The sequence below is a fragment of the Cebidichthys violaceus genome, unplaced genomic scaffold (assembly GCF_023349555.1).
Source record: "Cebidichthys violaceus isolate CVI_PGR_0920_01 unplaced genomic scaffold, fCebVio1.0.p SCAF_9, whole genome shotgun sequence".
Lineage (NCBI taxonomy): Eukaryota > Metazoa > Chordata > Actinopteri > Perciformes > Stichaeidae > Cebidichthys > Cebidichthys violaceus.
This window is the reverse complement of record NW_027176975.1, coordinates 14,430,506-14,442,494: the sequence shown is the minus strand read 5'-3', so window position 1 is coordinate 14,442,494 and position 11,989 is coordinate 14,430,506. Positions and strand designations below refer to the sequence as shown.

General features: G+C 40.7%; 3 protein-coding genes across 3 annotated transcripts; 1 reads left to right on the top strand and 2 right to left on the bottom strand.

The window, feature by feature from the left end:
- Nucleotides 1–409: 409 nt before the first annotated feature.
- LOC137866772 (dual specificity protein phosphatase 26-like) lies at nucleotides 410–2,997 on the bottom strand. The gene is made up of 3 exons (XM_068702877.1): nucleotides 2,245–2,997; nucleotides 845–1,056; nucleotides 410–766 (listed from the first exon to the last, which is right to left on the bottom strand). The coding sequence occupies exons 1-3, from the start codon at nucleotides 2,421–2,423 to the stop codon at nucleotides 573–575; spliced, it is 585 nt and encodes a 194-aa protein (XP_068558978.1). The 5' UTR covers nucleotides 2,424–2,997; the 3' UTR covers nucleotides 410–572.
- A 760-nt stretch (nucleotides 2,998–3,757) lies between these two features.
- bag4 (BCL2 associated athanogene 4) lies at nucleotides 3,758–7,634 on the bottom strand. The gene is made up of 5 exons (XM_068702876.1): nucleotides 7,339–7,634; nucleotides 6,653–6,772; nucleotides 6,208–6,432; nucleotides 5,723–5,992; nucleotides 3,758–5,252 (listed from the first exon to the last, which is right to left on the bottom strand). The coding sequence occupies exons 1-5, from the start codon at nucleotides 7,420–7,422 to the stop codon at nucleotides 4,794–4,796; spliced, it is 1,158 nt and encodes a 385-aa protein (XP_068558977.1). The 5' UTR covers nucleotides 7,423–7,634; the 3' UTR covers nucleotides 3,758–4,793.
- Nucleotides 7,635–8,104: 470 nt separating this feature from the next.
- On the top strand, nucleotides 8,105–10,821 carry lsm1 (LSM1, U6 small nuclear RNA associated). Its single transcript, XM_068702878.1, has 4 exons — nucleotides 8,105–8,262; nucleotides 8,410–8,478; nucleotides 8,735–8,850; nucleotides 10,299–10,821. Exons 1-4 carry the CDS (start codon nucleotides 8,217–8,219, stop codon nucleotides 10,467–10,469), a joined length of 402 nt encoding a protein of 133 aa, XP_068558979.1. The 5' UTR covers nucleotides 8,105–8,216; the 3' UTR covers nucleotides 10,470–10,821.
- Nucleotides 10,822–11,989: the final 1,168 nt, after the last annotated feature.

Here is an 11,989-nt window from a genome sequence, read left to right as displayed (position 1 = left end):
GAACTTTGGCTTTGTTTATTCTTTATCCCAACCTCTTATTTGCTCTGCCCCTGCATTTGTTCTGTGTAATGATTACTGTCTAACCATTGCATCAAACTGAGACTCTACAGGATGACAGCACAAGCCAAGCTGCCAATGTTTTCTTCAGCAACATGTACGAAAACATGTTAGTGATGATTATTGTCTCTAGTTTAGACTCTGTATCATACTGTGCCATACAAAAGAAAGTAAATTAATGATTTTGTGTGCAAGCAGCACTAATGTGTAAATTAAATGCCACACATTCACCAAAAGCTGCATCAGATTCACATTTTTTAATGGAAAACTTAAATCCATTTAACGTATAAATTTACAGAATATAAATATGTTTTAACTACAAGTTAAAGGCAATTAAAACATAATGCAGGAAATGATCAGATGCTGTAAGTCCCTTTTCAAAAACAATATTAGTACAAGTATTATGAAATCCATGTTTCCTATTATTATACTTTTAACAATATGCTTGAACTATCTTTTGTCGTATTCTTTTCTTATGTTCTGGACCCATGAAATCCGATGCCACCAGGCAGCGTTCAGTGTGTGCGAAAGAGACGGCCATCCAGTTTGATGAGCTGTCGGAGGAAACCTCGATTAGGGATGACACCCCGGTTATCTTTCACAGCACAAATAGCCTCCACGAGGGTCAGCTCCTGCTTCAGCATCAGGTAAGCCAGGACCAGGGTGGCAGAGCGGCTCACTCCTACATGACAGTGCACCAACACTTTGCCTGGGAATTCAGAGAAACATTGCAACATCAATTTGAAAACAGACTGTCTTTAAATGCATCCGCTAACCGTCCTCTCACCTCCTCTGCTTAGAGCCCTGTGGATAAAGTCTGCTGCTGCCTGGAAGTTGACGCTCATGTCAAAGCCACAGGAGTCCTGAGCCTCTATGCCCATGTAGGTGATCTCCATGCCCTCGTAGATGTCTGGCTGTACTCCGCGTTTACTGTGAGCTGCATTGAGGATGTGAGTGACTCGATGCTTGGATAGATCAGCCCGGTTCTCTGCACTTTGTCTGAAAAGCACAATGCTCTGTATTCACTGACAGTGTCTGACAATGGGTACAATATACAGTCAAATGTTGCAGGTGTTTCTTGATGAACCATTTGCAAGTGTTGTTGCATAGCAATTGATTGATAGTTTGAAGTTGCTTTCAGACATGTGAGCTGAATTTATCAAGAAATCTGAGATGAGCTTTCATGGCAAGGCATCAGTCCAAACTTTCACATAGCATAGCTGTAGTTTTTACACATTGTGGGATCTTAAGTTACTCATTCTGCAATTGAAACTGATTTATGATCAGTTCCTCTTTCACGCATGGACTAAATCAAAGTCTAGACTTGGGCAATATTTGTAAAAAGGTCTCAGTCCACTATCTCTGTCACAACACAAGAATATTTGGAAAGTAACATAAACAGCACAGAGTTACAAGGCCACGCTTCATTATTGTCAGCCAGTCTGAGGCCCAATCCCAATCTCAACACTTACAGACTCACAGGTTTGCAAAGTCTGTGAGGGTTTAGGACTGTCCCACTGTCAATCACCGTGTGTTTGAGGGCTCTCTCACAGACATTTTGAGCCCTTTATGAACCCTTTCCGTAAGTCAGCATTTCTGCAGACTTTGCTCAAGGGAATTACCCACAATTCATAGCAATGTGACATTTAACGTGGGGTTACCAGCGGACGCATGCAGACGTAAAAAAGTTAAAACGAAGAGGACGGCATATGGGCGTTCAGCCTGGCAAATCACATTTACTCAAACATTTAGGATTAAAGATGGAACATAAAAACACATAAAATCAGAGGAAAGTAAGCAGAGACTATATTACACAGATTAATTTATCAAACATTTAATTTTGTCATTGAAGCCTTTTTGACAAAAACAAGTAAATAGATTTGAAATTACTTCTCATTTTGAGGAAAGCGCCCGGAAGACATCCAAATTAGGGAGTAAAAAGTATAAAATAAATACCCACAACTGTACATAATATTGTTGACGTAATGGTAACGTGATATGTTGCAGCAAAGTGCTGTTACATTCCTATTTACACCATTTCAAGCCCTCACAGTCTCTCGCACTCAACCATTTGCCAGGTGCCGTCAGTAAGTCCTTGAGGGTTCAGGGTTTAAGGTCTTGGGGGGGGGACGGGACGTTGGGATTGGGCCCGAGAGTTTTTAAAAAGAAAAAAAGTTAGTTACTTACTGGTCACCAATGTAAAGCCTTGGCCACACTTCATCTGCATGGCTGATGATGGCTTTGCCAGTAAACAAGAGTCTTTCCAACTCAAACACTGCTAAGCCAGGTGAACTCAGGTCAATTTCCACTTTGCGAGGAGGAGGTTTATCATTCCAGGACGCAGGAAGCTTGGATCTATAGGACATTGCTGTTTCTGTGGTGTGCCCTTAGGTGACACAACCGTTTTCCAAGAGGCAACTTCTCGTCCTTTAGAAGTAGTCAGCACAAAAAGTCATAAAAAAAAAAAGATTGCAGCAGTTTGTAGCCACGTAGTTTACCGAAATGACTTCCAGAGTAAAGTTAAAAAGTAATCCAACAAGCTGTAGGAAACCACTGCACCAAACTAGGCAGAACGAATGGCACAGGTGTTTTTAGTCTCAGGCTTCTTTGCCTCAGATGTACTCACCACAGGGTTTCCTAAGGTTCGTCAAGCCATCTGACCCTCACATTAAATCCAGCCCATGTGCCTCGAGCCCTCAGGGGCCTGTGTTATGCTTTTCATCAAAATAGCCTTCTATTTTAAGACCTGTATACTGCCTGGCAGATGTAGGGAGTGTGGACCCATGCAGGAATTGTCACTTGAGAAAAAAATAAATAAAATCAAAAATAAAGCAATTTCTCATTCTTCAATTTTATAACAGGATTTTCTTTTTAGGAATGAAATGCGCTCACTTATCTGTCCCCACCATCCACATAGAGCTGAATATTTCTTGGATAAATTTGCTTTCTAACCCGTCTTTGTACACAATATAAAACAGTGAGAGAAAAAATAAAATTCATTTGATCACAGTTTAAAAAATATACTGACATTTAATTATTTCTCTGCTATTTTCTCACTTAATAATAATTGAAATACTTATCAGGCAAAGATTCCCATATTGTGTTGGAAACATGCATTACATCTTGAACTGTACAGTTATGCTCCATCTAAACAGAAAGTTAACAGCACAGGGAAATGAACACATTGACAGGTGATCTTTTTTTTCCATGCAAAGCTTGTGATCATATTTTTATTTATTTTTTTATTTTCAACTATATAAAACCATCCCCTGAAATATGGCACTCTTTTTTTTTGTAATGAATGATTGAGGGAAAAAAACCAAAAAAAACCCTGACTTGTTCTAAACATGAAAATAGATTATGGTGCAAATCTGGATTTGTATAACAAGAGTATTAGTGTGGCAGAAAACAGAAACAAGGTCCAAATTAAACACTTGATCCAAGTGCTGTGAACAACGTTGTCATTAAGCACAAAACATTACTGAAAATGTTGAAGTACATACTGTTGGAGAAATTTATCAAACCGTTCTCTTAGTTAACTTGTATTGCTTAAAACCTGCAGAAATGCAGACGAGGCCAACCAGACTAATTTAAAAGCTAATAAGAAATGCTAAAATACCTTCGATGTGAGATAATTTCTTATTAGCTTTTAAATTAGTCTGGTTGGCCTCGTCTGCATTTCTGCAGGTTTTAAGCAATACAAGTTAACTAAGAGAACGGTATGATAAATTTCTCCAACACATACAGCAAATGATGGAACATTTAATTCTGAAAATACAATTCACTTGCTTGTCATGTATATATCTATATATTCCAAGCATTCAAATAGGGATAAAAAGAACATAATTTAACATATTTTCAAGTAATTCTTAAACTTCCTTATGTCCTATGTATCTGTTATAACAGTAGTTCCTAGAGTAAAATACATGGCATTCATATGTAGGTCTGATTCTAGATCCGCACTCAGGAAGAAATTTCATCCAAAAGATGGAATAACAGGGAAAGCATTCTTTAGTTTCTTTTTTTTTTTTTAATGAACTAATCAGCTACGCTTTAGGCCCAATTAGGAGCTTTGAGATGTTAAGACTGGATTGAGTGCTCGTCTGACATTACAGTGCATGCAGGGCTGGGAGCACAATTGAAAAGGAAAGCTTTGCACCTATTCCTGCAGAGAAATGGAGAAGTAAGCGACAACTAAGTATATGGCCTCTATCGGAGGGGAGGACAGTATCGTGCAAACAGACTATGAAATGAAAAAAAGACGTAGGATCAAACTGAAACCAACCCCACAATTCTGAGGGACAGCATGAATCTGAATCACAGGTTAGAGACCACTAACAGTTGCAGCGTGGCACTAAATTCATCATCCTGTGACTCTGCCCTGCATTATGCTGGCAAAGGCATGACATTAAAGAGAAGCTGAGCAAGAGTGTCAGGTTGTGTAGCCTGCACAGTCACTCACTGAGGATGAAAGTCACCTATGTGTACAACCACCATATCACATTTACCAGCATAATTGGGCTTTAAAAAGGTTGATTCCAGGTAGCAATAATTGCTCTGCCTTGGTCTCGGGTCCATGCCACTTATGTATAGCATTGTATATCATGGTGGTGGAAAAAAACCTTAAGATAACACAGCTCAGAGAGAGAAGACTTGACCCTCATTGTGTCCATGGAAGATCTGGAAGAAAAAAACAGCAAGACGTAATGACCCACAAACCAGTAAATAAGTCCAGTTCAGAAGGCTTTCTTCTCCAGCTGGTCCAGAATGGCCTGGATCCTCTGTACAGCATCCTTTCGGGCTTGCCGGACATTCTCCTGTCCCCGAGTCTCCACAGAGTCCAGCACCAGCAGCTCTTTGGTCAGCAGTTCCTCCAGATACCGATAACTCTTGTCTGACTTTTTGCCAACAAACTCATCAACATCCTCCTGGAGCAGTAGCATTCTGGCCATGACCTGCTGGACCTTAGCTAGGCCGTGGCTATCGCTCAGGGGATGAGGTCCAGCATGGCCTGGAGCTGGAGCCTGGACGGGGGCCGAGGGCTCACCTTGCGAAGGATTAGGCTCGCCTCTCCCGGTTTTGTTGTACATTTGGGGAGGTGAACTTATTTCAGCAGGCTTTCCATTGGGGGGATTTAGGGATGGGGTTGGCCTGGGTTTAGGTCCCACTTGTGGAGCACGTTGGTGCTGTTGCTCCTACAGCAACATAAAACAAAAGATTGTTAAGATATTTCATAATCCTCAAGCTCAACACCATACAAACACACCATTGTATTGTATTGACTTAATCAAATAGTCTATGACTATACTGTGGTGAAACTTGACATTTTGGTTTCTGAGATCTAATTCTCTAAATGTGGTTTCATTGAGTCACATCAGTGTATTGCTGTTCTACTAAATGTCTGAGCATTAAAAATCAAAATTCCCAAAAATAATGTTGAAAAGTTTTTTTTTTTTTATTTCATTTTCCTATTCATAAAATTCAGATCAAGACATGTGCGATGATCCAGTTTTCTTAGTTTTAAAGTGAATCAACTCCTGAGATAATACTAATTTGAGTGTTTTATTTCAGTCTTATGTCTGGCTCTCTTTCCATTTGCATCATTAAAAAAAATCAAATAAAATCATAAAAACCACATTGAAATACAGTGGATGCAGACTCATACCTTGGGTTGGTACGGTGGAGGAGCACCACTTCCAGTCCCCGGCCATGCTGGAGGATGCGGTGGACGGACTGGATTTCCGTAGTGGTTTTGTGGAGGCTGCTGGCCTGTCGGCCATTGCTGCTGTGGGGGGGCATATGCACCAGAGTGCGCCCAACCATCGGCCTGAGGGTTTGGGTGAAGAGCCTGGCCGGTGGGGTATGGGGGGTTTGAAGGCATTGCATGACCACCTTCACTGTAGTGAGGGTACACCCCAGGAGGATATCCAGGACCCTGGGAGTAGAGGCAAGACAGATATATGTAGTATTTCCAAAAGTACTTTGTTTATTTTGTGTGAGAAAGTAATTTTGGTTCAGAGAAAAAAGAAAAAGTGTTTTATTACTTCTATCACTTTGCATTTATGTGTAAGTCACAGTCAAAGACAATCAATAGTCATGTTATATTTGGCAAATCCAACATCTGGTAATGGTGCGCATTTAGGAACTCACCCCTTGACAGTGTGGACCAGGATAGTGATGATGTTGAGAGTGCGGCTGCCCAGATGGCCCGCTGCTCTGCTCCGCAGGACAGCCCTGGTTAGGATAAGGACCCGGAGCCGGTCTCTGGCTATCAGCACAGTAGAAAGGGTTGGATGGGTGGAAACCACTTGTTGGATATTGACTCTGCGCTGGGCTGTAGACACCATGGCCATTTGGATAACCTCCAGGTATTACCTACATGGAAAGCACAAGCGGGTCTGAATCATCGGACATACCATTGCCTGTGTGTAATTGTATCATGGTGATGTTACTGTTACGGCATAACAGCCGACTATTGGGACAATGTGAGGGAAAGGTGAAAGCACTTAAGAGACTTAAGGATGATGAGTAGATTTACTGCTACCGTAACCCCTCAGATGTAGAGGGCCAGGTTATGTTGCATCGTGAGCTGTACCTGTTGATTGTACTGTGGCTGAACCTCTGATCCCGAAGGGAAGGTATTTGTATAGTGTCCTGTGGAATGAGACTGGGGATACCAGTAGTGTGAGGGGTAGCCTGGATACTGAGGAGCGTCCTGTGAACACAGAAGATCACACAGGAGAGTTATTTTGAGAGAATATATTCTGTCCTCGAGCTGCACGAGTACTATTTAAACAAGCTAACAGAAATCTGTAAACCACATGCTTTCAACACAACCGCCTTTCCCGGAAAAATGCAGCAACTGACTAAACGGTGAGAATAATTAATTCACTGCTTGTTGAACCCGTTTAGTACAAAACAGATAAATACTGTAGAGCTAGCCGAAAACAGGCCACGGTAAATATTTGAGGAAATATATTTCTCAAAACGTGCACGATGTGACACGACTGCAGTAACCTCTAACGTTACTATCAGCAGTGTCGTCACGTCCACATAAACGTGACAAAGTCGGGCGACAGCTGAACAAGTAGTATAAGCAGTAACTATTACATAATGCCAGCTAGCTCCGTTAGCCGTCCTCCTAGCATGGGCTAGTACCGTAACGCGAGCTACCTGGGTAACAAAGTCAGGTCGTTTTAAAATAATTAGGCACGCTCAAACAGTGACAGAGTGGTAGAGGACAGATGCTGTGGATTTGTCCAAGTAGTGTCCACCACTTACCATGGTGTTATTCCAGTTTCCGTTAGTATTTTCCGAGTTGCCAGTCGAGGGCCAGCCGGATTTCTGCATTTGATGAGGATGCATCACGCTAAGCGCGTTCCGCGGTAGCAGTCCTGTTAACTGCCATTGTAAAAGACAAACCGTTAACTTAAAACTAACGTTAACTTATCCGAGCCGTCGGTTAGTCCAAACTGTAAACAACAATACTGCCGTTTCTCCAGAAGTAGAGATCGTCTGAATGGAATCAGGAAATGATGGAATGGCACCAAAGCGCGTGCGATCCTGTAGCTTTAACGAAGGGAACGCGTAAAAGTGAAGAGCTCTCACTCTGCTGCTTTTTTACGGCACCACGAACCTCTTTACGGAGATAGGGACATTTTACTCATGCTGCATTAATATGTGAGATCATGCAGAAGGTCGACCGTTTACTTGTGTTTGAATGAAAGATCAAATTACATTTGAATAATTGTATGGCTACACAAGCGAAAGTGTTGAATTGTTCCGAATCTGTCACTGTCCTCGTATACGATCTTTGGTGTCGCATGTGCGTCAGTTGACGCTATTAGCCAATGGGAAACACGTCATTAAATATCCTATTATTTTTAATATGAACTTCTATTTTAATTTTCAAAAACTATCTGTCTTTGGTGTTACATTTTTTAAATATGTTTTATTGAAGCACCGGTCCTAAAAAGATAATGAATTGACATTAATTTGGGTTGCAGCGCCCAAAGGGTTAAGCGACTACAGGAAGTTTATCCCGGGCGTGTATAAAGACGCTTCCTGTACTCCTCTTGAAAGACACATATTTTGAAACATTCATGGCTTGACGTTACATAAAGGTACACGAAGCAAGTAAAAAAAAGAAACAGCCCAAGATGAACTACGTACCAGGGACAGCAAGTCTCATAGACGACATCGACAGTAAGTCGGAGGATCCGCTCCTTCGTAGAGAGAGATGGTTTGCGGATATATCGTTTAAAGATGTGGCATCGTGTCTGATACAAACTGGATCCTTCGTGACCTTTCAATGTTGTAATTAAACATGCTTATGTTGGTTGTATCTTGCAGAGAAGCACCTGGTGTTGCTCCGCGATGGCAGAACACTGATCGGTTACCTCAGAAGCATTGATCAGTTTGGTATATCTCATTTAATTATCTCCCACTTATTTTTACTCATAGGGTGCAAAAGACAAGCCGAAGCATTTGAGCTACATCCATAGAGGCTCAATTTAAATGTCCATGCGATTCCCACCATCTGGTGTTTTTATTTAACATTACAAATGTTATTCTTTCTTTGCTATCCTGCATTTTATTTCTTTAACCTGTTTCTTTTGTGTGTGTGTGTGTGTGTGTGTGTGTGTGTGTGTGTGTGTGTGTGTGTGTGTGTCCCCAGCCAATTTAGTTTTTCATCAAACAGTTGAGCGCATCCATGTGGGGAAAAAATTCGGTGACATCCCCAGAGGAATATTCATTGTGAGAGGAGAGAATGTGGTGCTGCTTGGAGAGATAGTAAGTGGGAATATCCTCGTTTTATTTCTGTGTGTGTTTCGTTTGTAGCTGAAATGATATGAAGTGGGATTCAACAACATTCAATTTGCCTAAATCAAAATGATGTCATTCACACATGACATTAAATGTAGAAATGGGTGTTGGAGTGAAGATCTACATAACCATGTGGCCAAGGATCCAAACAAGTTTGTATGGAAACAACAAGTGAACATAATGTTTATGAAGCCAGTTTATTAACCCAAGCTAACATCTATATTTTCATCTTTCTGGGTGGTTAAGAACTAAGTAAATACAACAGCTTGGATGTTTTAATCTGCCCTTTTTTCTTTTTTAATGTTACAAGATCAGCCTCATTAATTATAACACAGCTTGTTTTGCAAACAAGGATGCAGAATAAGCTGTGTTGGTACATGGAAAATGGGATGGTGAGATGTGGTTTATGCAGCCTCTATGGCCAGTTAAACCTTTGAAAACGTATTAATCCATCTGCCATGCTGATGTACTCTAAAATAGACAAAACAAAAAGCATCTTAAGATATCTGAAACTTACAGAAAAAATGTAACTCATGCTTAGCCACTGCTGCCCCGCGCTCCTACTACTACAATGGCGGCCGGGAATCTTGCATAAACTTCTTGTTCAGAACATTAAAAAAGAGTTTGAGACTGAAACATCTAGAATATTTGATTTTAATCATCATGCATCTATGTGAATTTGTGCAGTGACCGTATAAGACCGGCCTGGACACAGCTCAAACATTACCCATCCCTCCATAAATATGTGTCATACATTGAGTCACAAATCTGCATTTTGACAGCAGCACAGCCTCTACAGTAGCAGAGGATGTACAGCATGAAGCGAGTATAGCAGTTCATGTAATCAACAAACAATGGATGTAAAGAAGTTATGGGCATCATAGCGCATGATTTTGTAATCACATTTTTATTTTTATCAGACACAAGGCATCCATACACTATTGTCAGGCTCAGTGCTACACATCTTTTGTGGTCGGAGAGGTTTGCGGTAGCCAGATAATTACACTCATTTGCTTTTTCAGTTTCATTTTGTTATTCATTTATCACTCACTGTTAATTCATTTATGTTTTAATTGCTGGAAAAAAGGGAGTTGTGAGAGGAGATTGAGTCTGCATGCAGGCTGGGTTTGTGGTTGAGTACAGATGCATTTTCAGATATCGTGTCTTTTTTTAATAAAGTGTCTTTTCATATGTAGGTCTATCTGGTGAGATATTGGATGATTACTGTTGGCTAACAGTGGCAACTCCAAATCAGTAGGAAAATATTTACATACTGAATGTTAAAGGTTCCTGTGCTAAGCTTTAATCTGAAGTTGTTATGGGAGGAAAGAGTGAACAGTTTGCTGATGTACAAAATGTGTGATGAGTTTTTCACAAGTCTGGTGACCGATGAAATGTTGTCCCTGTCTCTGTAGGATGTGGATAAGCCCTGCGACACAGTCCTGCAGCAGGTCTCCATTGAAGAGATTCTGGAGGAGCAACGGTTGCAGCAGCAAGCCAAACAGGAGACGGACAAAGTCAAAATGCAGGCCCTGAAGGACAGAGGCCTTGCCATCCCCAAAGCTGATAACTTGGATGAATACTAACCTTGATTCCATGAGCCTCTTTCTCAGTTTGTATCAGACTGATAAGTTTTACGTTGAGTTTGAGTTTTTTTTTCAAGGCTGCATCATGCTGGGCCTGTATACTGTAGTGTACTGTCTGAATTTCATTTGGAGAAAAAAATGTGATGCTGCTCTCATTTGTGCAGATCCTTACAGCAAAATGAAAGAATCATGTGTTTATGTAAGATCACTATGTCTGCAATTTAGCAATTATTTTACGCAGCACTTTCTATTTTGTCAGTGATATGTCAAGCCTTTTTATTTGGAGATATGTGGGCCTGCTATTGACAAAAACTACATGCTATGCTCCAATAAAGAGTTTAGTTTTTCATTATGGAAGGTGATCTTGGAACATTTTGTGTCATCCTACCATCTGACCATATTGCCCATTCTGTTTTGTTGAATGTAATGCATTACTAAGGCATTCAATGCTGAAATACAGTATTTGGGGACCATTGCAGCCATGTGCCCTATTGGTCCTGTGTGATGGTGCCACAATGTCACCATGCAGACCACGTCGCACGCTGCAATGTGACATCCAACCCATACAGTCTATGAATCAAACATGCGACCCGTGCGTTTGTTATGCCTCCGAGGAAAGGGCATTATTAATTTGAGTAATTCAATGTAGACATGCATCATATCAGTGCATCAGACTACCGCATGTTCTGTTTTATAAAGATAAGAGCGCGTCCGGAGAAGTTCATCCTATCTGCCATCATCAGTTAATAACAAGCCTGTTAATCGTTTGGAAGGACACGGCGAGTTCATATGAAACAGTGGCTCGTCAGTCCCGCCAAGATCGCCCCTTTACAGCGGCTGAAGCTACGGGCAGACAGGCGCTACTTGGGGTTATGAACCCTTTAACTAAGTTATCATAGTACCACGTGAATTAGCCTTTCGCCGAGATTCAATGTATGTTGGAGTCTTTTTTTATTTATTTTTTTTATTTTTTTTTACAGGCAGCCTGCATGCACAAAAAAATAAAACGTTTCCAGAAAAATGGCAAGCTGTGTGCAGTTAAAATATGAATACCGGTCAACCTTCAAAGTAAAAGTCCTTAAAATGACAGGAGGCATTACAGGAGCATACATTAATCAGGAGGGCAAATATTGAACAGTGTAAACATGCGTTGGACACAAAGTGTCTTTATTGCCCTGCCACTGACCAGTCTTTAGGACTTAATTAAGGATTGAGAATTGTCTAAACAGTACTGAGCAAACTGCCCTTAATGTCCAAGATGTTTTATTATTAAACATGATAATTTCTCACCCATTTCCATTTTTATTGAGCAATAGTCTACAGTCTATGGTAATAACCCATAGGTTACATCATGTAGGCCTACATATACTGCTTTTAGGTGCCGTGGAGATGATGGAAGAAATGAGACTCCCAACTCAAATATAAAATTGTCATACAATATATACCATAATACAGGTTGCATATAGAAACTTTTGGAATCCAAGAGTTTTGATCCTACTCTCTCAAGTGCTACCAACAAG